The 24846-nt window shown below is 54.3% G+C and overlaps 6 protein-coding genes across 6 annotated transcripts; 3 read left to right on the top strand and 3 right to left on the bottom strand.

Moving 5' to 3' along the window:
• Positions 1-176: 176 nt before the first annotated feature.
• On the bottom strand, positions 177-1095 carry PPIH (peptidyl-prolyl isomerase H (cyclophilin H)). Its single transcript, XM_005855058.1, has 2 exons — positions 800-1095; positions 177-550 (listed from the first exon to the last, which is right to left on the bottom strand). Exons 1-2 carry the CDS (start codon positions 1034-1036, stop codon positions 251-253), a joined length of 537 nt encoding a protein of 178 aa, XP_005855120.1. The 5' UTR covers positions 1037-1095; the 3' UTR covers positions 177-250.
• A 714-nt stretch (positions 1096-1809) lies between these two features.
• On the top strand, positions 1810-2920 carry NGA_0094900 (uncharacterized protein; the record flags this gene model as incomplete). The annotated part of the gene is made up of 2 exons (XM_005855061.1): positions 1810-1889; positions 2751-2920. Coding segments are annotated over exons 1-2 (192 nt in total), but the record flags the coding sequence as incomplete, so codon positions are not given.
• Positions 2921-4227: 1307 nt separating this feature from the next.
• Positions 4228-5716, bottom strand: NGA_0094400 (brix domain containing 1). Its single transcript, XM_005855056.1, has 3 exons — positions 5448-5716; positions 4980-5319; positions 4228-4799 (listed from the first exon to the last, which is right to left on the bottom strand). The coding sequence occupies exons 1-3, from the start codon at positions 5706-5708 to the stop codon at positions 4321-4323; spliced, it is 1080 nt and encodes a 359-aa protein (XP_005855118.1). The 5' UTR covers positions 5709-5716; the 3' UTR covers positions 4228-4320.
• Positions 5717-13183: 7467 nt separating this feature from the next.
• On the bottom strand, positions 13184-14209 carry NGA_0094500 (uncharacterized protein; the record flags this gene model as incomplete). The annotated part of the gene is made up of 1 exon (XM_005855057.1): positions 13184-14209. The coding sequence occupies one exon, from the start codon at positions 14207-14209 to the stop codon at positions 13184-13186; it is 1026 nt and encodes a 341-aa protein (XP_005855119.1).
• A 387-nt stretch (positions 14210-14596) lies between these two features.
• NGA_0094700 (phosphate transporter) lies at positions 14597-16712 on the top strand. The gene is made up of 5 exons (XM_005855059.1): positions 14597-14724; positions 14968-15192; positions 15346-15731; positions 15858-16020; positions 16265-16712. The coding sequence occupies exons 1-5, from the start codon at positions 14656-14658 to the stop codon at positions 16409-16411; spliced, it is 990 nt and encodes a 329-aa protein (XP_005855121.1). The 5' UTR covers positions 14597-14655; the 3' UTR covers positions 16412-16712.
• A 1394-nt stretch (positions 16713-18106) lies between these two features.
• NGA_0094800 (cre-duo-3 protein) lies at positions 18107-19177 on the top strand (the record flags this gene model as incomplete). The annotated part of the gene is made up of 3 exons (XM_005855060.1): positions 18107-18112; positions 18179-18337; positions 18539-19177. 3 exons carry the CDS (start codon positions 18107-18109, stop codon positions 18914-18916), a joined length of 543 nt encoding a protein of 180 aa, XP_005855122.1. The 3' UTR covers positions 18917-19177.
• Positions 19178-24846: the final 5669 nt, after the last annotated feature.

Below are 24846 nucleotides of genomic sequence, written 5' to 3'. Positions count from 1 at the left end.
ATAGCGAGAAAGAGAAGGTTGAAAGGAGGAAGAGCACTGAGCACCCGAAACGGGCGGCGGGGTAATGGGGTGGCGAGGAAGAGGGAAGGGATCGCTTAAAGGGAAGGAGGGTGAGATCGTGGGGCGGGAGGCTGTGCACTGAACATCGAAACTAATGTAACGGACAAAGGGCTCCGTCGGCAGAGCTTTGTCGTTGCTTTGTGCGTGTTCACTTTATATACATCCTTTGCCCCTAAGCCTACCCCCTTCCCTACAATTCGCCGCACTCAGTCACCTCCACTTTGAGCCGTTTCACGTCCGTGTTCTCCACCTTGCGGACTGTGAGCATGGAGGCCGGGTCCAAGACCTTGCCGAAGACCACGTGCTTTCCGTCCAGCCACTCGCACTTGTCGCAGGTGATGAAAAACTGGCAGCCGTTCGTGTTGGGCCCGCTGTTCGCCATGGAGAGCAGGCCGGGCCCCGTGTGCCGCAGATCGAAGTTTTCGTCCGCGAATTTATCTCCGTAGATGGATTTGAGACCCGAGCCATCGCCTTTCATGAAATCTCCGCCCTGGGAGGGGCCGTGAAGGGGAGGAAGAGGGAGAAACGGGTGAGGGAGGGCCTGGGAGGCCGCCGAACAGACAGGTGGATAGGACGGGATCAACGTATCACCTTCGGACTGATGCGTCTGACACATTTTCAATCGTTTTTCCAAGCACGGGACTCCGAAATGTTTGCATGCGTCACATGGCAGTGACTCGACAGTGGCGCCCGCGATAGGTCTCTCGGTTCGTCGATCCTTGCTCCAAACTGTGCGTACCTGAATCATAAAGTCTTTGATCACGCGGTGGAAAGGCGATCCTTTGTAGCCTAATGGCAATCCGCTCTCACGATACTCCCCTGTGCAGAACTGTCTGAAGTTTTCTACCGTCTTGGGAACTACGTCTTTGAAAAGTTCCATTTTGATACGTCCGGCAGGGCGGTTGGCGATGGAGACGTCCAAGAAAACAACAGGATTGCCCCGGTTGACTGCCTCGAGAACGGCAGAGTCGGCCATGGTCGTGGTTTGGTCGCAATCCCTGGAGAATTCGCGGGAAATGTGCCCGTTCGAGAGCTAGCAACAGGGAGGTTAGTTAGAGGCGAGGAGCTTCAGACCCACAAAGCAAATTGAGTGCAGGAGAAGAAAGCATCCGATATGCAATGCCAGACCAAATGGTGAAAGTTATTACGCACAAAATCATCTCGATTTCCGAACCGATGGCAATAAACACGGCGTTGGCTGTATACGATAGGGAGGCAAAGGGCGGGCGGCCCAAAAAATGCAGCATGCCAAGATCTATAGCATGTCCCTCTTTGTCATGCACTCCAAATAGTACTACCAGATAGAGCATGTTGTAACTGCACGCGAGGTCTCGTAAGCGTGTCCCCGAGGTTCTCGATTCATTGAACGAGTAGAGTAGCCCTCTTGTGCGACGGCTGACATATCTCTATGGGGGCGAGATAAGCCCTCCTTGTAATGTTGCCCAGACACAGGCATTCAAGACACCATCTGCGTCATGCCGTTTGCGTTGTGATGTCGTCGATGCGACCATCAGGGATGCGTGGACAGTCTCTGTCTCTGTTCGGCTTGTATCAGGCAGGCGTGCCGGTGTTTTTTAAGTGACTCTCTGTCGCCAAATCGGCTTGAGGCTTCCGTCCCTTCTTTTTCCTTGCCAGTTAAAAGTCACGCAAACCTGGACTTCGCGATCCCTTCTGAGGCCCTACAGTAGAAGTCCATGCAGCACATGATCATTTGCTCACGCGTACGGTATTGTCTTACCTTCTCCGTCGCAGGTGGAGCGACACAATACCTCATCGTGAGTTCGAGGAAATACTACACTAAGCAGCCATGTTTGCAGACCTCGATGAAGGTAGGTACGAAGCACTTATAAGAAAATAGAAAAGGATGAGACCCATGATTCATATAGCTTGAACTGATGAAAAAAGTGCCTGGGGGGGGGATGCAAAGTACTCTCCTTCCTCTTTCCGAGGGGGGCATACTTTTACTGATTGAATCCCAATGGCGAGATCCGATGCTCATTTTTCGTGCATCAATTTGTCTCTGCATCTCCACCCAGCTTTAATGATCTTCGTCAACTGCCTGTCCGTCTTCATGTTCTTTTCCATCGTCATGTACCATTTCATCACGGTCAGTCCCCGCAAGGATCTCGAGTAAGGGGGTAGTGCAGGAGAGAGATGGGAGAAGATGGTGTCAAAGTAAAGTAACGGACTCGGAGAGCGCCAGGGAAGCAGCCAAGGAAATACAGGGAGTGTTGCGAGAGAGAGGGAGCAAATATCTGTGTGTTTCGGTCTCCGTAAGAGGGCGTGATGAGGCAACAAGGGAACATTGTTCACGAAGAAAGAGGAAAGCCCACTATTTGGCGCGAATAACGACAATTACCGGCCGAAGCACAGAGATACGGTTGCTATTCATTTTTCCTTCCGAGAGGGCAATGTTGGCAGGCGTCTGCCGGCGTCTCTCAGGCACGTCCAGGCATCATGATGATTTGACTCCCTTCTCAATGTCTTATTCGAATCTACCTACAGTGCGCGGGGCACCTGTCCGCCTGCTCCATCCGTATCCGTCTTGATGTCACTTTCCAATGTATTCACAAGGATACACGTGATCTTGGCCTTTGTCTACCGCCTTCATCTCCACTGCACACGCGGCTTTTCATATCAACCACCAGAACCCCTCATCTTCCACCCTTCATCTAATTCACCCCGTGTAGCACACTCCGCCCCACTCGCCTTCCTCTCCCCACCCCATCCAGCATCCCCCCTTCCTCAATCCCCCCCTTCCTCCCGTCCCGCCCTCCCCCCAGGCCTCCGCCTCCTGCAGCACCTTCGCCAGTCCTTTGCGGACGTCGGCGTGGTTGTGATGGAAAAGGGACCAGAAAAAAGGTGGGCTGCGTCTGGCAACCTCCTCTAGCTTGACTGATGAGTGCTCGATGGTGGCTTTGCTGAGGAGGGTGGAGAGAGGGGATAGAGAGGGGAACGGGAGGAGAAGTCAGCGGCCAAGTTTAACGCAAAAGTCGGTGTGAGTGGGGAAGACAATCACGAGGGGCAAGGAGGGGAAGGACGGTGGAGGAGAAAGGTGAGGCACTGTGGTACCGGAGGCTATGGAGCCCCACCCGCCTGCAAACCCCAGGCTCCCCCTCTCCCCCCCCCCCCCTCCTCTCCCGCTACTCACCGTCTTTTCGTCGATTGCTTTTGCAGCACGCCCGCAAAGACCCGGGCCATTTCGTGCATGCTGTACAGAGGCCCCTGGTCTCGGAAAGATTTCCCGTTGAATTCCATCGTCACAATTAGCGTCGGTCGTCTCCTTCCCTCCTTCCCTACCTCTAACCCTGCCTCCGCCCCTCCTGGATTGGACCAGGCTATGTCGACAGCCCTCCCTGCTGTTTCCGCGGCTCCCAGGCGCGCGCAAGTCATCAGCTGTTCGTGCATGCTGACACCCAAACCTCTCATGCCTGTCCCGCCATCTCCGGCTCCCATCACGTACTCCACGGCCAAATCGTCCGCATTAAAGGGGTCTCCAGAGCTACCCCACTCAATGGTTGTCTTGGCCTTTTTCTTGTCGATAAGGCCCTCTTTTTCCTTTTTTAACGCTGTCCTCCACCCAGACGGTGCTGTCGCGCTAGACGGCTTTGTCGCGGTAACTTTGACGTTCTCAAAGCTGCATTCCGACTCCATTCCTGGTGGTGGCTCTGTGTACACCAGTGATGAAGGCGATGCGGTTGTGCCCATCTTGACTTGCTTGTGCGGCTTCTGGCTTGCTCCTGTTGCCTTTGCGGGCAAGGGAGGCGGCACCCACTCGTCGTCGCTCACAGCCTCTTCACTTTTCGGTCTCTCACTCACTTGAACAAGGGCTTGTGCGTCACGTTTAGGCGTATTTTTTTGACGCGGCATGCCCTTTTCTAGTAGTGGATGTATATAAGGCAAATGCGCTGGGTGAAGACGCCTGCGCGACCAGGTGAGGATGGACTGATGAAATGACGTACGGTCCCGATGCTTGAAGCTCAGAAAAGTCAGCCGAAAACACGTGCATCATAAAAAGGCAAAAACAAAAACACATACGTAAAAGCGGAAGGCGGAAATTATGCGCGTAGATTCCACGTATCCTCCCGCGGCTCTTCATAAATACGTGCAGCAGCCCATTTACCGCATTGGAGTTTAACCTCCCCACCCCCTCGTCTGGCATTTTTGAGTAGCTCCAGGCAGAATTTTCCTTTTTTTTATTGTTTCTACGTTGACTTATATGCAGGTTTACGACTTTCTGTAGTCACAGGCTTTATCACATCACTCCTCCGAGTCCTCGCTGTATTCCCCCTCATCACTCTCATCCATAGCCACCTCCTCCGCCACGCCGTCGCCCGTCTCCGCCTCCCCTTCTTCTCTCTCGCCCCTCCCTTTCCTCAACGCCTTCACCCGCTTTACACGCATTGATGTCAGATCCTGCCGGCCAACGTGTACCCTCCCCACTGTTTCTCCCAGCACGTTGGTGGACTCGTTCTTTACCTTCTTCGGCCGCAAGCCCTTTGGCTGCTTACAAGCCGTCCTCCACAAATCCGGTGCAGCCAATTGATGCCGTCGCACAGTAAGGGTAAAATTAGGGCCCATAGCCTCCAGTAAAACATTGGGCACGCGTCCTTGCGATTTCTTGAACTTGACATGGTAGTTTCGGACAAGAATGGAGTCGGTCCCCATGGCCGTGAAAGACGTGACCGCGTCTATGCCTGCTAAAGCCACCTTGTTCACCTCGTCCACCCGGAAAAAATCTGGACGGAGAAAGAACGAGGGCGGGCGAGGGGGGAGGCAGGGAGGTCAAGTGAAAGCTTTCTGATGACTGAGGGACAAAAGGAGCAGTTTGGAAACCCACAACCGGGCTTTACGATCCGTCCTTTTTCACCATGCAGGGCACAGACTGGAGAAACAAACCAAAAATCCGTCCCACCTACCCATGAACAGGTTCTGAATGCGCTCCAAGGTCGCGTCCTGGTGCCACCCGTCCCCCGCAAAGACCAGGCAGGGTTTCGACCCGCACCGCTTCTTCTCCGTCGCCTTGACAGCGTCCAGCCCCTCCACGCTCGAGACCCCGAACTCAACCATGTCCAAGAGGTGCTTGTCGTATGTGCGTCCCATGATCAGGTTCTGCGGCCGCTTCTTACTGTGAGATCCAAAGCAGAAAAGGGCGCAATCGTTCTTGTCGGCCAGGAACTCCAGGGAGGTTACGTCCTCAAAGGGACGAATTTCATTCTTTCGGCTCAAAAACTTTGCGTTGGGCTTCAAGAGTTTGGTCTGCAGAGGAAGGAGGGAGGGGAAGGAATGAAGGGATGGAGTTGCGGGAGGGAAACTTGCGTGCCAAGTCGAGAGTGTCTAGATTTCCAACCGTGCAATAAACATCAACGTTGGCATGGCATACGCACCAAGTCCCGGAGCACCGTCTGCAAAAGCTGAGGACATTTCGTTCCCTTCAAAAATAAAGCTTGCTTCCCATCCTCCACCAGCTTCGGTTCCTTGGCTTTCAGCAGCCGTAGCACGCGCGCTTTGGGTTTTTTGGGCGTGACGCGTTTCGTCCCCATGGATGCAACTTTTGCAGCTTTCGCCGACGGTGTAGGTGCCTTTCTCTTAGCTTTTGGCCCGGTGTCGCGTTTCCCTTGTCCTTTGGGGGATGACTTGAGTGCCATAGCGCTGTCTTAGAGGGCCAGAATAAATAGAAGAGGAAAGGGAAGACTTGAGAAGGTGTTTAATACAACCGAGTCCGTCAGCATCATGAATGTTGTAATTTGTATGCGTCGAAGAGAGGAAGGTCGTGTTTCTATTTTCAGTGTGCACGTACACACCAACAGTTTGTTGATAAGAGACAGAAGGAAGATACTGGAAAGGGAGTGGCTGGGCCGTGAGCGTTTCTCCTCTTTAATGCCAATACAGACTCCAACAGCTCCCTGGCTTCCTATGGAGCTATAAAATATAGCACACCATTCGGCATAAATGTCGCATGGGGTCTCACACCACAGTGGGAAGGCCAGCGTGTCGGGCTCGACTCCTCGGCATACGAGGAGCGACACCGTTCTCGTATCGCGCTCTCGGCTTGCTTGGCCCATTTCGACGGCCTGTTGCTAAGGTAGTCACACGATGTAACAAATGGACGGATGAGGTGGACTTGGGGGAATCAAAGCAATCCATTTATACAGCGTGTAGACGTATATCGAGAACGAATTCACATTCATGGCTATAACTATAAGACGTCCTTACTTAGTCCCTTCCTTCTAGAGAAAGAATTTAATTCGAGGCGCTCATTGAACTATTAAAATGCGGTTAAACCTACATGTAACCAAATCATGCCTTTGCCTGTAAATGATTGTTTCAATTCTATACGTTCGCTTCAATATTCGGAGCAGATTCACTACAACTCCGCAGCTATTGCGAGTAGCGCTCAGGCAAGAGACGCTATCAGCAAGCAGAATGCTTGCTGAAGGCATCGCAAGTCAGCGCAAATGCAGCATTTCGACGGTGCCGTCTCAACTTTCGAAGCTTACAGTGCTTCATAGAACTTATGTATCAAGCCTTTATCAAGCCATTCACCCAAATACTGTCCCATTGCTGGATTTATACGTGCTCTCTTTCTAAACCTCTTAGTAATTTTTCCGAATCCTCTCAACCTGCTTAATGTGTGAAAGTAGAGAGCTCTCACAGTTTCTCGTCTTCCGACTCGGCAAATTGTAATTTTCATCAGACCTACTCACGCCACAAATTTTGCTCCAGAGGTGCATTTGATCGCCGTCCCCAATCGTAAAAATATGATCATTCTTATCAACGAAGATCCGCACTTAATGCCTTTCGCAGGATGTCACGTGTTCCGACTGTGTGATCTCTACAAGATCTACGTATGAAAAAAATTATAGTGATATTTCCAGCTGTCCAACATGCATTATGAGCTCGCACCACCATAACTTCGAGGTAGTCGACCTAAAACATAAATAAACCATTCAGCCTGGAATTAGAGATCAGATCTCCATTTGATAAGCTTCTCGTCCGCTCATTATATTGATCACATGATTTGAAAACGTTATTCTACTTAACATGTGGCGAACATTTGATGGCCGACTGGTAACTCCGAGAAGCCTGTGCACCTGGCAGCACCCGTCACCACTTAGTTTATTGCTGCTATGCAAACAAATAATGTTAGGAGGGAGAATCTGACGTGACTGAAATGGTCAAGCCTGCTCATAGCTACTACTGGCGATCCATAGGCTTCATCTTACTATGTAGGAGCTCGGTTCTGACAGCGGCGATACCATACCGCGGCTACCCGGAGTTTCCCTCTCCAGAAAGGCAAACGGGTTCTTACCACCGGCCTTATTTTCATCCGGCGTGTAACCGGGTTCGTCACCCGATCACACCGCGCCGGGGTAATATTTTGTTGTCTAGCGACCCTTAGGAGGGGTTTGACTTGACCTTAACGCATAAAGGTGATGGAAAACCGCACTCTGCCGAGCTTTCCAATTGAAGTTCTTCCTTCCTTGCTTCCTTACACTTGCGTCCCCAATGGGCCGCGATCGCGCTAAGTTTTTATGCGAACAAGTTGATCGAGGATATTTCGAGTACTTTCAGATGAAGGGTGGTCTTCCCTCAGTATGGTATTTGGCTTGCGTGACAAAATTGGGTAGACAGGGGGTAACGGGTCGGGTTTCGACACCACTGACGCAAGTCCTCTTACCTACTTGGCCCCCAATGGCAACTCACATGGGGTCTACCAACCATTTACAAGGCACACCGTCGATGGCGCAACTTCTCCTCGCCTACAAAAACACTCTTGAGGGTCTCTCAGTCTTGCAGGCTTCGGGGGCATTTGTTTACTGCCTAGCCCTGTTCCTGGCAGGCGCCTGGACGACGAAGCAGGTTTGGTTTTCCTTTCCTTCGGGAATCGAAGACGTGCACTCCATACCTTGGGAGCTCTTATGTGTAGCAAATGAGATAGCCGGGCGTAAGTGCATCGTAGCTGTAGGTGGATATGTGAGCCAGGGCCGATATCTTCTGGCAATAGGGTGGTCAAGTGTAGGGATCATCAGCATAGGCCAGGTCGCCGTGGGTCTCCTAAGCCTAGGATGGCTCGCATGTGGCGCAATCATCGCTGTGGGAGTATCGGCTTTGGCCTGTCCGGGAATAGTCTATGGCCTGGTGGTCTTTGGTGGGCTCAGTCCCCATTGCATGGTCGGTTTCACCGTGATGAAGACTCCACTCGCCAAGGGCGTGCTCAACCTCTCCCCGCTGCCCCTCTCGGGCCTACGTAACCTGGAGCCCTATGGCGGCGGCATTTCAAAAGCATGCCCTAAGAAAGCGAAAGAATCGCCGCGGCTCTGGGAAGATGGCAAGTACGACGAGGAGGGATGTATCCTCCATCAGGAGGCGCCACATTTGCGCCAACAGCAGGATACTCACCTACACCGAGGGGGAGTTCCACCACAACACGCGCCGGATAATGAGATACATGAACGGCACGCTGGATATCGCCCTATCCGCTTCGCACGGGGCGCCTGAACAGAGGACGAAAAGGGGGGTCTGGTGTTTCAACTGATGGAAGTGAAAGCATTTATCATCCTAGGTTCTGAAGTGGGCCTGATTTTAAAACTTGTGTGAATTTCGGCAGATTACAGGTAGCCTGGCTGTGTACAATGAGACCTCGTGTAGACTCTGAAAATACGAACGGGGTACACTGCTTTTGGTTCCTACACTCACTGCTTGCAGGCGGTGGCGACACTCTGATTGCAGAGACGCGTTGTCTCAGGAAGATGGGCCAAAATTGGATTGCCTTTCATCTCACATCGTGTCCATTTCCGATTCGTCGCATGCCCCGACCATTTTAAGAGGGGCGCGAATGCAAAAGGCAACACAGCAAAGCGAGGCGAACACTGAAGACACCACCTCGACCGCTTGGCCGATCGCGGCATTGTCCTTCCTTCCTCTTTGTTCAGAATGACTTTATAACACACACATTGTCTTAAGAAGGGCGAGCTTTAGGCGTGCTAGGAGGGAGGGTGCACCTTGCTCTCAATCACCCCTCCAGTCCCGTCTCCCTCCTCTTCTTGGAGGGCCTTCGACTCTCCCATGCCTGGCGGCTTCCCTTCCCTCTCTTCGTTCCCCACCGACGTCAAAACAGGAGCCTCGAGGGACACCAGATCTGGTGGTGCGATCTCTTTCTCCTCCTGGTCCTCCCCTCCATCCTCCTCCTCCTCCTCCTCCCCCTCTTCCACTTCCTCCTCCGTCTCCTTCATCAGGTAATCCAGCCATAGCTCCCCCAACGTCTTCCCTTCTGTGCCGTTCTCGGGTACGAATTCCTTGCGCGGAGAACTCATGACCCCTCCCACCCTTGAGAACAACCCTCCTACCAACCCCCTTTTCCCCGGGCTGCCCGCCCCCCCCCCTTCCCCCACCCCCGCCCGCCTACCCCCTCCTGGCCGCAAAGCCCTCAAACCGACTTTTATCCGCTCTTCGTCTGCAAGCCCCAAGGTCCGTGCGATGATTTCCAGGGTCTCCGTGGGCCTGCCCTGGCTGTAGTAGGACACCACCAGGTTCCCAATCAACTGCCTCGAGACCACGTCGGACTCGTTGGAATGCAGCCGGGCAATGGCCTCGTCCAGGGCCTTCCGCACCGAGGCCGCTTCCCGCCGTGCTTGCTGACACTCCGCTAGGGCTTTGCGTGTCTCCCGCTCCGATTCCTCCACGCTGAGAGTGGCTTGTGCCTGGGCGTCAGCGATCTGAGCTTGGAAGGAGGTACGCAAATGGGCCTCACGCGTCTCCGCCGCCGCTGCCTCCGCCGCCAGTTGTTTCGCGTGCGTCCTCTCCCAGTGCTTCATTTCCGCGGCTTTTTCACGCTGAAATTGTTCCAACACCTTCTGCAAATTCGCCTTGGCTGTCTCGCTCTGTTCGAAGTCCCGAGTCAGGACACCCAAATCCGCCCGGGTGCCCGCCAGCTCCGCCCCTTGTTCATGGGCGGCATGCTCCGCAGCCTGCAGGCGCTCCAACAACCCCCTCACTTTGTTCTCGGACTCCTCCTCTTGTCGCACGGCATTGGCCTCCATGGTGGCCACGCGGGCCTTCCAGACCGTCACCTCCTCCCGCAGCGCCTCCAGGTCGGCCTCCTGGGCCCGGGCGTCGGCCGCCCGGAGGGCGTGCAGATGCCGGTCTTTCTCCTCCACGAGGCCTTTCACCATTTCCTCCGCCGCCTCCAACCGCCGGAGGTGCGCCTCCCCTTCCCTGCGGGCCCGCTCCAATTCATGCGCCTTCGCCTTGACCAGTTCCCGTTGCTGCTCGATGACGACCCGGAGCTGGCCCATTTCGTGCTCTTTCCCACGCAATTTCCCAGCCGCCTCCGCCAGCCGCTTGGAAAGCTCCGACTCGGACAGGGAACCGGCATGGGTAAGGGTTTTCTTTTGCTTCTCCTCTGCCAAGGCGTGCTCCAGGCGTTGAATCTCCCTTGTCCACCGGTTCCGCTCCTCTGACCGGGCCTCCTCCTCCTCCCCTTCGCCTTGCCTTCCCCGCAGCCGGTCGAGTTCCGCGCGCAGATGCCCCAGTTCCGCCTCGGTTGTCGCCCGGGTCACCCGCAACGCCTCCTGCTGCTGCGCCTCCGCCGTTTTCTGCTCCTTCTCCAGGACTATCACCCTCTCCCGCACATGTTTCAACTCCAAAGCCCGAGCTTCCGCCGCCGCCTCCCACTCCATGGCCTCCCTCCTGGCCTCCTCTAGTTCCTGGGCCAGTGCCTCGCCGTCCGACACCCTGGAGGGGGGGGTTGTCGCAGGGATCGAACCGGGGGTGAGCCCACTGCTGGTGCGGTTCCTCTCGCTCCCAGAATCCCTTTCACGGAGACTGGCCGACTCCGCTTCCAACATCTGGCACCGGCGCCGCAATTCCTCGGTTTCGTTCCGGAGGGCCGTCACTTCCTTCGGCTCCCCCCCCTTCCAGCCCTCTAGCTCCGCCTCGAGCTGAAAACAACGCCGTCGCAGCTCCTCCGCCTCCCCCTCCCGGCCTGGGCCGGTGGACGGACTCTTCTTTTCCCCCTGTGCTGCCTCTTCTCCCTTCTTCCCTTCCACCAGGGCCAGGGCGTTTTCCAAGGCATGGGATTGGCCGCGGTCTTCCCCCGACTCTCTCTGCTTCTCCCGGTGGGCGGCTGAGACGCTTGCCGCGCTGGCCTCCTCCAGCGCACGGCATTCGCCTTCCACGGCCGCTATGCGTGCCAGGTACCTTGCTTTTTCCTCCCCCCACGCTTCTTCTCTTCGTCTTCGCGCCATTTCCACATCGGCCTGGGCGTGGGAGGCCGACGATTCCAGGACTGCCTGGAGGCGTTGGAGGATCACCCTGAAATCCCGAGGAGGGGGGCGAACGTCCATGATCTCAGCCAATCCGTTCACGAGTCCCGTGTGCTCGTCCAAAGCGGCCTGAATGGCTTGGAAAAGGAGCTGCGTGGGGCCTACCAATCGATCCCGGAGGGTGGCCGGGGGGGGGGGAGGCGGTATCCGGGGCCGAAGGCGGGGGCATTTGGGGGAGCGGGGAGGAAGCCGCCTCTTTCCAGCGCGTCACGTCTTGGAGCAAATGTTCGTGCACGTCGCGGTTCCCGATCAAAGCGCCCACTTCCTCCGCCGCCTCCACCAGGGTGGCCACAGCCAGGGCCCCGCCGTCCTCCCGGTCTTGGGCAGCGAATTTCCAGGCCCGCGACGTGCGTTCGAGCAAAGCCTCTTTTTCCTGCACAGCCCGGACCAAGGCCTTGTTTTCCCCCTCCACGGCCTCCACGCGGAAGCGCCACTGGTTGACTTCTCGCTGCAGGTGCGGTGCGTCCAATGGGCCGGAGGCGGCGACCGAGAGAGGCTGGCTGGGGGCCCCTGGACGTGGCGGCTCTCGTCGATCGATTCCAGGAACGGGACTCGGCGAGGACGTCGACCCCCTGCCCGCATGGCCGGCTTGGCTCCTGGGGAGACACGTCGCATTCTCCCGCCCGGCAGGGGAGGTAGGGAGCGCGGTCAGAGTGTGCTCCCCACGGGAGGACTCCTCAGCCTCCGCTTTTTCCGCAACACGCGTCGTTTCGTCTGCGTCCCCTGTGAATGCGACAAGCGCATTTGTGGCTTCTGTGGTTCGAGACGCCATCTCATGGCGCTGTGTCACGGCCACAGTGCTAGGAGAATTGGAGGGGTCGGACGGTGCAGCCCGCCTCCTGGATGCCTCCTCTTCTTCTCTTTCTTTTTGTCGGGCGTCTGTGGGCACAAGCTGGGGACCCCCTGACCTGACACCTTCCTGCACCGTCCTTCCCACTTCTTCCCCCCGCAGCCATTGCTCGTACTCCTCAGTCCCGCCTGCCCCCCCTCCTCCCCCTCGCCCCCCGGGGCCCCGCTCGGCGATCTCTTGCATGTCGTGCAGCACGGGTGCCATCACGTCAACCGCCTGCGCCGCCGCAGTCTGCACCACGTTGCCGACGCTATTGAGGAGCGATCCCCAACGCGACGAGGCCATGCCCGACTGTGGAGAGGGCAACGTGTGGGATGAGAGGGGTCAAGGGGTCAAAGGGGGGTAAGAAGGGTTTTGAATAAAGCGATATCAGCGAGAGACCTCCTGCGCCTTACGGCCCGACCCGAAAATGCTGCAATACAAATAAAAAGATACGGTGTCTCTGCATGTATTTGCAGCTTTAGAAAAGTAAGGAGGGGGGGAAACATTTGCCCGCAAGAAAGGACGTTGGAGGATGAAGATCGCACCAGAGGCAGCATTGCCGCGGTTCTAGCGGAAGCCGCTTCCGGGCATGTCTCCGAGGGGATGTCGAGAATGAAGCAAATCAAACCAAAATATGCCTCCAGTTTAATTCAACATTTCAATAAGATGTACATGATGAGAAGTGAAAGAATGCTTCGACGTGAAAGCGCTAAAGACCTGAGATCCAAAATCCAACAGACAGAGGGATGCTGCCGTTCCCGAGATATTCCACATAACACCTGGCACGATTATGTCGTTAAGAACAAACAGGCCCTTTCCCACTCCACTTTGCCTATCTCATGGTATTTTCCGTCCTTCCTAAATCTTTTCCTACATCTATCGACCGCTTTCCTTCTAGCCCTTTCCGCGTGCTTTCCCCCACCGTTTACCCCCCAATCCCAACCCCACCCTCCACCCTCTCTATTTACTTTTGAAAGCTGAAGCTGTAGGAGCCCGTGTTGGGGTCCTGCTGCATCTTAAAATTGTCCAAACTCAGTCCAAAATTACTCAGGACGCTGTTGCCCAGATCCTTCAGTTTCCCTATCGTCTCCGTCTTGAGCTTCTCCATGCGCGCGGCACATTCTTTTTCCAACCCAGGCATCTTGGCGCGGACCACGCGGTTCCCCGGGTCCAAGGCCAGCACCTCCTTGTAATCTTTCAGGGCGTCCTCCAGCTTGTCCAGACGCTCGGAGGCCTGGGCCCGGCGCATCAACGCTTTTGCATACCCGGATTTAAGCTTGAGGGCGACACTGCAGTCCTCCACCACCTCTCGGTCCCGCCCCAGATGGACCCAGCATGCTGCCCGGTTGCAGTAGTACACGGCACACTCCTCCTTAAACTCGGCAAACGGTTCTTTTTCCTCCTCCGCGCGCGTTGCGTCCGCCTGATGGGAGCCCCCACAGGACCCGGTAGTCCCCTCCTTCCCTCCCGTTCCAGAGGGTGCCGTGGCCCCGGACACTCCGCTGCCTCCTGTCTCGGGCGTCGCGACGTTCTCTTCCCCACTCTTTCGCGCCCTTTCCTCTTCTTCTTGGGCGGCCCAGGCCCGTCGACGTGCCTCTGCCAATTCTTTCTCCTTGTCGTACTGGTATGGGCAGAATTTGATGGCAAGACCGTAGCATTCTGCGGCCCCCTGGAAATCCTGCGCTTGGTAGCAGGTGTTACCCTTCTCCTTCAAGCCCCGTGCTTTCTCTGCGTCTCGTTCCTCTTCTGGCACCACCCGCAGTTCTTCAAATTGCTCCGACAGGTCCTCCGCCCCGATGTCCTCCACTACATTCACGTCATTTTCGGCTTCAAAAAATTCTTCCTCCTCCACATCATCACGTCCCTCTACAGCTGGTATCTCTTTTGCGGAAAAATGAGAGGAAGAAAGGGACGCTTCTGTGTATTTGGTCCTCATCGTGCCCGGGCCCGAGGATGTGGGCGAGGACACCGACACAGGCTCGTCTGCCATAGCGAAACACCCCTGTGCAAGATAGTCAGAAAAGAAGACAAGTGCCATCGCGTGAAAAGATGTGGAATACGAAGCCACGAGAACACCACGAGGTCTCCCCGCCTGTCTGGAACGCGGTTTGCGGCTTCGACGATGAGGCTCAATGTTCTGAATTCCAGAGCTTCGATTCGCCCCTCGCCAAGAGGGAGACCGCGAGGAGCACGAGGAGCTCGTGCGTCTACTCGTTTAATCCCACAACATTGTGAGGAAAGGCACGATAGGGGTACATGGCCTGCTTTTTTTCAGTCTCATGATCTGTGTGCTTCGATTTCGACGAAATGGACCGCATGGTCTGACTGCATCTCTCTCACAAACCCACCCTCCTTCGCTTCCTCCCATTGTTCCTTGCAGGAGGACCACCGTGCCCCTCGAAAGCAATCGCAAGCGACATCGTCACCCCTTCGAGCATGTCCCAAGCCAAGCAAAGCCCCAGCAAGATGCTGGTTATGCTCCCCATTTTTTTCATGGCTCAAAAGGTGACTACGACGGAAGGGACCTCGGCGCCGCCCCCCTTCCCATTGCTTCACCCAAAACCCCTGTTTGTCCCTTGCAAGAAATGTCGTCTTAGCACACCTGCACCTCGCATGCACATGTTCTTCATTTTCTTGGTGAAAATTTCTCGGTTTCTTCTGCTTGCATTGTCTCACGCTTATTTTCGTTCTGGCGCTATGCGGTGCTCGCGTTCCCCCTGCTCAAACCCCTCGGTTATCCTTTTCCAGGTCACCTACACCGACGATCTTGTCAACATTCTCCGTATTTCCTACTACGCCGTCCAAGCCGTCACCCTTTTTGTCGCCTACGTATATATTCGCAACAAAATCATAGCGGCCAACGATCGCACCCCCATATACCTTCCCCCTGTGGCCTTGCCCTTCGGCATGGGTCCTGCTGCGGACAACCCCCGGCCAAAGGAAACCAGCTACGTTGACCACGAGATGGAGCAGGTGCGTGGGCGGTTTGGAAATGGTGAAGGTGGCAGACTTGAATTCGATCGGCGCTTGTCTAAGTCGTGTTTCTGAGTCTAACCAGCGTCATTGGCTTGCTTCCGTCCTTCGCTTCCTCTTTCTCTCCATCACCTCCCCATCCCCCATCTTTAGTTGAACACACTGATCCGTTCCACCCTGATCGGCGTCGCGATGGTCTCTTTCATGCATTGGAAGATGGGCGTGAAACCCGTCCTCCTGCTCCAAACCCTCATGGGCCCGATGAACCTGATGGACAATGGGCTGGTTAAGAAATACGTGTTGGGGAGCAAGGAGCGTGTCTGGGGGGAGCTTCTAGACGGGGAAGATGACGCGACGATCCCTGTCGGGGCTGTCGGGGCGGTGGAGAAGGAGGGAGAAGGGGAGAGCGTGGAGGAGAAGGCTAAACGGATGGAGAAGGTGATGGACGAGGTCTTTAACAAGGAGAAGCCCTGTGCGGCCCTGCTCAAAGTGTTACAGAAGGAGACTGTCAATTACCAGACGCAGCAGGAGCAATACAGGTCCGTAAATGTCTGAGATAAGGGGATACGATGCGGGGACTAACGCTCCGACTGCGCAAAATCCTCACCGTTCCCTCCCTTTCTCTACCCCACCCCGCTCCACAGCCCCCTCACTGTACTTTGCAGTCGCCCCGATGTGACGGAGGAGCAAGTCAAGCAAGCGCTGTTCCTGGGTGCCCATAAATTCCATAGGGACGAAGACGGGTGCACGGCCCTACACTGGGCAGCCATGAAAGGGGCGGTGGCGGCTGCTACGGTTTTGACCTCAGGGAGTAATCGCGACGTCGAGGTACGCGGATCTGTAGGCTGGATGGCGAGAAGGGATATTCGACTCGTGTGCGGCCTTTCTGGGTTTTCTTCAAGCGCTTGCCAAAGACCGTGACGGGGCAAGGAGGCCACCACCCCACCAGCGATATTTGCTTTTGAGAAATCAGGAGAGATGGAGATGAAGAGGAAGGCGATGTGTGCAAGAATGAAAGAAAAATGCTTGCGTGACTCATCAATGTTGCGTGTATCTTTTCTCACTCCTGCAGAAATTGCTTGGAATGCAAGATGGGGACAAGAAAACGGCCTTGGAACTGGCGAAAGAAAGTATTGAGCCGACTCACGAGCAAGTGGAGGCAATTTTACAGGCTGCGGAGAAGAGGATTGAGGCAGCGATGGTAGAAAATTTGGATTGAATGGGCTGCATCCAGTATAGGAAGGAGGTTTGAGTTTGTGGTGAGCGAGGAACAACGCTGTGAATAGAGTGGAAGAAACGGATTGACTTGAGGACAGTGGCTCGATCAAGAGAAGCAGATAGAAGAATTAAGTTTTTGGAAGCGCAATGAAGAAATGAGAAGAAGGATATGGGGGATGTTGTTTCTTGATGCGAGGCACTGCTTTTTGCAAGTGATGCACTTTCATGTCCAAGGGCGCCAAAAGTGAAATGCGTGGTCTCTTCATTCCAGTAAAGTAAAAATCAAACGATCAAATTCTCCAACAAGATCCATGTGGTCGATTCAGTTCGTCCCGTTTAATAAAATAGAGAGGTCGACAACGTCTATCATTGTTTTGAATATTTTAAAATGACCTCCTTAACGGTCATCCGTTAAGTCCCCGTTACTGCTCTCCCACTACTACTCGCGCGCGGCAACCCGCATTCGCCGTCCATTTGACTACATTTAACGCATGAGCTAGCTTCAAGCATTCATTAATATTTAGCTTTTTGCATCAATTACTTTATCACGGGATTATGTGGTCCGACACACAAAGTGCGTACCAGATATCCAGTGAGATCGCATGTGGGAAAGGAGGCCGAAATCCCCCCGCACGATCGCACCAGCTATTCTTACGAATAAGTCATTGCCTTCGGAGTCATACGTGCCATGATAATCCACCTACAAAGGAGCCCGTATAGTCACAAACATCTAAAGAAAGGATCACCACAAGGATGACGGCTTCCCAATTCCCTTCCACATCTCATCAGGGTAAAGAAATCACCTCCTCCCTGACAAAAACTTCAAAGCCTAAGAGCCCAATCTGTCGACAAGCGCTGTTTACAGCTGCTATGCTTCGATGCGCCTCCCCATTTGGAATGATTCCTCCCGAGGAATCAGAATGCAACGACGTAGGGGAAGGCCATGGCATAGAAGCAAGAGAAGCTGAGTTACAGCCCGCAGTTGACAGCTTGGCCTCAAGCATGTCGTACCATCCTTTAGTAGAAGACCCCGAATGGAAACTCTTCGCGTCGTTCGACAGTCTGGATTTCAGTTTTGTGGGGGGAGCTATCGGAGTCTGTCGGCCAGTACCACAAGAGGTGAGTGAGGGACGTATTTTTCCGGTCTTCCAAAAGAGCAGCTGTTGAGGCAAAGCTTTAATTGATTATCAAAGAATAGAGCTGAAACAGAAACGTGAGCACTTCTCATTCCCCTTTGCCTGCTCTGTCGATCTTCTCTTCTGCTCTTCCTCAGTTTTCCCCGATTTACAAAGCCACCCTGACGATGCTGAAGCCCACGATCCTCCGACTCACTGGCCTTGGATCTCTCTTTCTTGGCAAAAAAGAGCGCGAAGTCATGCTTTGGGACACACCAATTTCCCCCACAGCCGCTTCCGTCAGTCGACCATCCTCCTCCCGCCCTCCCGCAGACAATTTGCGATTAGCGGATCAGATGCTTCGTCTCGCCTTGGTGGGGAAGCCACGCCGTTACTCCTACTGGTATTTGCAATATTTCACAACTACGGACGTCGGTAAATTACTGGGGCGATGGCATGGAGATTATAGGGAGGAGTCAATGGAGGAACGGAGGCAGGGAGAGAGCGTGGAGAACAACGTGATCCTGGCTAAGATCGAAGAGATGACAGGGACGAGGATCTTGGTGGCGCCCCATGATGGAATGGGGGTGCGTCGGTGTTTCCTGCTGATGGGCGAAGAGGAGTTGGTGACACGAGCGCTAACTTTGTTACAGGGCGCCGTCGCGCAAAAGATATGCCCGAGTCGAAAGGAAGGGGCGGAGATACTGGCGAAGATGGGAGGGAGGGAGGGAGGACTAGGCAGGGACGAAAGATTGGAGGAGATCCGCCTCGAGTTGCGGGATAAACACAAGCTGAGGATGATGGAGGTGCAGGTGAGTGGATGGGAATGACGCTGCACGGGACTTGAAGAGAGAATGGGTGATGGTGGTGTCCTGGCATGCCCAACGCACGACCCCATCGAGCAAATATGCCTCCATGTTTTCCTTCCCTACCCTCCGGAAGCCAGCTATCACCGTTACCGTGCCTCACTCTCAGTCCTCTAGTATCCTCTTTCTCTGCCTCAATGCCCGCAGCGAGATGGAAACTGCCTCTTTCGAGCCCTCTCGGCTTTCGAGCATGGCACCGAGAGCCAGCACAAGCAGGTGCGCGCCATGATTGTCGCCCGCTTGGAGGAGGTCCCGGAGGCCATGGCAGTGACGGCACTAGTGGAAGGTGTTTCGGAGGAAGAGTATGTGAAAGGCATGGCCCAAGACCGGCAGTGGGGGGGCTACACCGAGTGCATCGCATATTCGGAGGCAAGGGGAAGGTCTGTGCGCCTGTTCGTGGAGAACGAGAAAATTGGACTGCGTTGCACGGACATTGACGCCGGACAAGGGCCTCAGCAGGACGATGGGAGCCGAGTACACTTGTTACTTTACAAATCGCACTACTGGTTACTAGTGCGAGGGTGATCTATGATCGCATTAGTTGAAGGAAATTATCAGATTCAGCAGTTTTCAACATTCGTGCACAGCGATTTTTAAAAACATCGTTTTGAGAAATGTATGTGAGCATGTACAAGTTTGTGGTGAGGTTAAGATAGCTGTCAACCACCTTAAAATTGGAGTCGCTCAGAACAGAACTGATCTGCTCGATTGAATTTCATATACACATTTATATAATTTCTGGAAGAAGAATGTGAAGTAGGCGAATGTAACATGAGTCATATTGCTATACCTTGTTCAAGGAATACTCTTCCTCTCCACCATCTATATCAGATTTGCGAAGTATGGGTAGGCTTTCATATGAAGAAGGTGTAGCCGTATTTTATCCTCCGTGTTAAAACATCTCTTGTCATTGGCCGAAAGTGTTATCTAGGAAACATCGCAGACAATAGCTGATTGGGAGATCGTAAAAATGTACCACTCCAGAAACTTCCTTCGTGATTGCGAAATGTGTATAGAATGTATAGACTTTATCTTGTCGCAGTTATATCACAAAATGTGTCGAAGTGTGCGATCGAACAGTTCCTTCGACAGCATCACAGTCCATGATACTGGAGCTCGACAAGCTACATGCACCATTCACGAATCATAACCCGCATTGAGAATATCTCAAAATTCCAAAAGTGCCAATCTTGACTTGTATCAGCGGCTTAAGGGTGCAAATTACGCGTTGGCCGAGGACAGAGAGTAGTGGAAGGGGTTGTACGCAAGCGGGCTTCGTAACGGCTTGGATGGTTAACGGCTAGCAAAAAAAAACAGAATTTCGCACGTGGTGCTTCCGCCCACCCTCACAGTCTCTTGCACACGATCGCTTGCAGCACACGATGGGTTGCTCGCTCTCATCTTTCTACTGTGTAAATCTCAATTTTAATGCTTTTTTTCAGGTCTCTGATGCATCGCAATTTTTATTTCACAGGTTTTTTAATTCGTCCTGGACAATGGTCTTCATGTGAAAAAGCTTGCGATCCCCCCACCCTCAATAGTTTCTGCTATTTTAAAAAGTCCTGGATTGTATTAAATGCTACGGTACCAATTTACTAAGAAACTTGCCATCTTTCTGACCTCTTCGCTCCTTCTCTTGCTGATATGGGATGAAGGGGCAGTGATATGGCACCAACACGACCAACTCTCTGATGGGAGGCGGTCCCTCTTCTCCTTTTTGACCCGTGCATTATCTTCGGGGCGATCGTTTCGGAGACGATTCATACAGAGGCACATTGACTCTTTCACTCCGTCATCACACAGCCGTCGCACCCTTTGCGTGGATCAAGGTGGCTTTTACAAAGGCTCATGGGTGCGCACTCCAAATGTTACCCGGCCGCACACGCACGTCAAGCTGAAACCCCACGCCTTCACTCGCGCAGAGTTAGATTTTAGAAAAATATACCCAATAGAGCAAGGATGGAAGAAATATCATCTACCATGGAATGAGTACGACTTCGAGCCGCACCAAGCGGCGTGTAAAATACCTGAGTGGAATGTAACCAGAGCTTGCCAGATATTGGACGGTGCCTTGTCTGCAAGCCGCCGGATTCTCTTCGTGGGAGACTCCATGTCGTTCACTATGGCCCTCTCCTTCTTGCTTATGATGGGTGGCGACGGTATTATTACCGACCAAAGTGCGTGGAAAGAGCAAGCCATTTGTGACGAGGGAATCTTGCCCAAGGGCCCTATATTTGTACATTTTATCCGCAACGACGCCCTTTATGTTGACCCTACCATTGTGAAAAGTTGGAAAGAAATTCCGGAGCTGAGCAAAACGGAGATGGCGGGATCAGATTTCCGGGTCAGCAAACCATGGACGCCGTATTACGATGAGTCTAAACCGGAGCTCGTGATATTGAATTTGGGTACGCACATCCACTCTACGCCTTTCTTCAAAGTTTTGATGGACGAGGTTTTGTCATTTTTATCCCAACGTCGAGCGATGGCGGTGGCGATGGGTCGACGGCCTCCGAGAATTTTATGGCGAACCACTGCGCCAGGTCATCCGGAATGTTGGAAACACCAGGAGCCGATAAAGGCAGGGAAAGAGAGAGCATCGCCTTTGTATGAAGGGGTCTACCGTGATCGATACACGTGGCATTTGATCGAAGACATGAATACATACATGGAAACGCGGGTGAAGGAGGTACTCGGGGAGAAGGATGGGCCGACTGTGATGAGATTGCACGACATTGTCAAGGAGCGGGCGGACGGGCATCTCCAAGGCGATCTTGGCGATTGCCTGCACTACCATTTACCTGGACCTCCGGATTGGTGGACAAGGGTGTTTCTTGAGGTGCTGAGGGAGTTGGTGTGAAGGGAGGATGAGAGAGAAGCGAGGGCAGGGGGTCCTTTTCGAGGCTGACTCTCTGACGCACAAAATGTGTTCAATCGACTTTTTTACCGCCTAGAAGGCTAATTTTAGATATTTTCCCTAAAGACCTAGCATTCACTCAAACTCAGGCAAAATACTTTACATGAAATTACACCTTGGACTTTTTATAATACACGTATGCGAGTTTTGATGGCGACGGGCAGTTCTTGCGGGCTTTGTCAATTTCATCATGTTATTTGATGAAATTGTAGGACGTGGCAATCCAGCATGGACGTGCTGGTGACAGGCCACAATTTGAGAAAAACAATTTAAAATTGCAAGAATTTTGGGGAAGGGAAGTTGATGCGATTGTGATCATTAAAGTGGGATCAAAAGTAACTACATGGGGGATAAACTGATGACCTCAAGAGCCTATTAAATACTCGAATAAATAAAAGGCATTTGTCGAGATATGGCTGTAGACTACGCCGTTGTTCGTCCTGTTTAACGTGGACGGACCCCAATACTTTAAACGGGTTCGTAGCTACTTATCTTAAACCAATACCCTATGTCGACATGTTCCATGTACTCCTTAGATCTCAATCTCGCGCAAAGGTAGTCTATAGTCTCCCCTTTAGCAATATACTCCATATTGTACCATGTAAAAATCGAGCGAACTTTGTAAATGCGACGATAGTTCAATTAAACCAGTCGTGGTATCCTAGTCATTGAAGACAGCTGACTGCTTCAACTTGATGCTTGCTTGCTTCGGTGGGGGGGGTATCCTCGATATTATGTCCAATGGAAATGATAACCCTTCAAAATTACATTTCAATTCAATGTGATATGGGCATTCGATAATGTCTAAATATTTTGCGAAATGATAATGTCGGGGACCAAATTTCGATGCATGGGGGGACGCGACTCATGTAAACGAAAGGAATCAGAGGGCCGAGGGCGAGGCCTTTTGCTTCCCTGAGGCATGTGCTAGGCCAGTACACCACGCTTGCCAAGCTAACCCTACTTGTACGAGATGCTATAGAAAAGGCATTCGGCTCTTTCCAAGGGAAACGGTAGGCCCAAATCTTTTGAAAGCATTTTGAAGCGCAAGAAACTAGGCAACCGAAATCGTCCCCAGCTCTGGACGGCAATTTCCGTAAGAGGAGCCCGGGGCTGAGTGTCGATGCATTCTCAAAATTTCTCTCCTTTCTTTCTTCATACTTAAACTGTCTTCTCTTCCCATCCCATCACCACTTCCCTTTCACTTCACCGCATCTCCGTTTCGCTCTCGCTCCCTCTTTGTCCCCCTCCTTCTTTGCTTTCGCTCTATCTCCCGAGGGCACATGCATCGCATTGATTCTTCGAGCCCATAATGACATTTCCGCTTTGCGTCTCTCACCTGGGATTCAAAACTGTTTCCACCGACATCCTCTCCATGATATATCCCACCCCTTCGCTCCGTCCTCCAACTTCCTTGGGCCCCACCTCCCCCTCTCCCTGTCACTACCTACCTCATCCCTCAACTGCCTCTAGCGCCTCCTCGATCCTTCCCTCTCCCTCGCCTTTCTTCCCCCCTCCCTACTTTCCCCCCAACCTGGCGGTCCGCACATCCTTGAGCTGTGCCAGGGCCCGCAGCTTCTCCAACGCGGGGGCCGGAACCTCTCCGTCCACGCTCATCAGGCACAAGGCCAGGTCCGTCTCCTGACGCCCCAGGGTCAGGTTGGCCACGTTCACCTAAGTAGGGTAGGAGGGAAGGAGGGGAAGAGGGAGGAAAGGAAGGAAGGAGGGAGTGGGAGGCGTGAGGGAGGGGGATAAAGGGAGGTGGCGTGCATAATTGTCGTCACACACGCGTCGAGAACCTATTGAGGGGGCTTTTCCTCCCTCCCTCCCTCCCTCCCTACTTCCCTCCCCACCTTGTGCTCCTCCAACACGTCCAACACCCCTGAAATGGCCCCTGGCTCGTCCTGTGACGTGGCGGGGGAAAGAATGAGCGTTTAGACCTCTCTATCAAAGCGCATGGAGGGTACGATCGTTCCCTCTCTCTCGGAGGCCTTCCCCGGTAAAAAGGAAGCGATGGGCTGGTCGCCAGACAGAGGGGAGGGGGGAGATAGAGGAAAGATCCCGTGTCCGAGATTGCGCAGAGGCGACGGGCGCCCCCTGGCACGGCCGAATGCGGACATGGATCGAGGTAGTGGAAGCCAAAGGCAGGATCGAGGGGCAAGCCACGCGTATACACGACCCGACGGCCCGCTCGCCGGCCCGCCCTCCCTCCCGCCTTCCCTCCCGCTCTCCCGCCCTCCCTACCTTGTTCCTGAATTTGAGCACGGAGCCCTCGTGGAGGTTGAGCGCGGGGAAGTTCTTGTAGTGATCCAAGCTGACCAGGCAAGGCTCGTGGCCAAAGACCGAGCCCGTCACCGACGTGGCGCCCCCCCCCTCCACATGGGCCACCACGGTGATCAAGCTCCGGTAGGGGGAGGCCGCCGAGGCCAAGGCCGGGGCCTCCGTCAGCGCCTCTGTCTCCACCCCCAGCTCCTCCGCCAGAAAGGGGGCGTTGACGATACCCGGAAGTGTCCCGTGCGTGTCCTGCGTGGAGAGGAAGCCGACCAAGGCCTGAGCCTTCAAGAGGGCGCGGGCGTCGGGGCTGGTGATGGAGATGTCCGTCTGGCCCCAGGACGCCAAGGTGATCTTCCAGACCGTGCCCATGGCGAATTGAGTGGCCACGCGTCCGAGCTGCTGGGCCAAGTCCGCGTACGGGCGGATGGCGTGGTTCTGGGCGATGGACATGTAGCCGACGTTGCAGACGCCCACGAAGTCCTGGGGAGGGAGGAGGGAGGGAGGGAGGGAGGGAAGGATGGAGGGATGTGGTTGGAACGGTCCATGAGCAAAGCCCAGGGGGAGGGGGCGAGGGAGGAAACGGAGGGCCGAACGGACCCAGCCCCTCGAAGCGGAAGGGGGGGAGGGAGGGAGGGCGGGAAGGAGGGAGGGCGGGGGAGAGGGAGGGCCTGACCTTGCTCTCGAGCGTGTCGCACATCTGGACGGCAATGTCCTTGGCCACGTTCACCTGCGCCTCCTCCGTGCTCGCCCCCAAGTGGGGGGTGCACGAGACGTTGGGATGGGCCAAGAGCTTCTTGGTGCTCTCCCCCGGAGGCTCCTTCTCGTACACGTCTAAGGCCGCCCCGCCCACGTGACCCGCCTCCAGGGCCTCGAGCAGGTCCATCTCGTGAACGATCCCCCCCCGGGGCAGTTGATGATGTGCACGCCTTTCTTCATCTGCTGCAAGCTCTCCCGGTTGATCAGGTTCTTGGTGTCCGGCGTCAGGGGGGTGTGGAGGGTGATGAAGTCGGCCTGGGGCCAGACTTTCTCCAGGTCGCACTTCTGGATGCCCAGCTCCTAGAAGGAGGGTAAGAGGGGGACAGAGGGAGGGGGGGGATAATTTGAGTTTGATTTTAAATTTGGACTCGGGACGGGGAAGGGAGGAAGCCTGCCAGATGGTGATGGACGCCTGGGATCAAGGAAGAGGATGGAGGCTTCAGAGCCAATCCATCCTTCCTTCCCTCCCTTTCTCTCTTTCTCCCTCCTCCTCCTCCTCTTCCCTTAA

This window comes from Nannochloropsis gaditana (assembly GCF_000240725.1).
Source record: "Nannochloropsis gaditana CCMP526 unplaced genomic scaffold scaffold302, whole genome shotgun sequence".
NCBI classification, from domain to species: Eukaryota; class Eustigmatophyceae; order Eustigmatales; family Monodopsidaceae; genus Microchloropsis; species Microchloropsis gaditana.
This window is presented reverse-complemented; position numbering and strand designations above follow the sequence as displayed.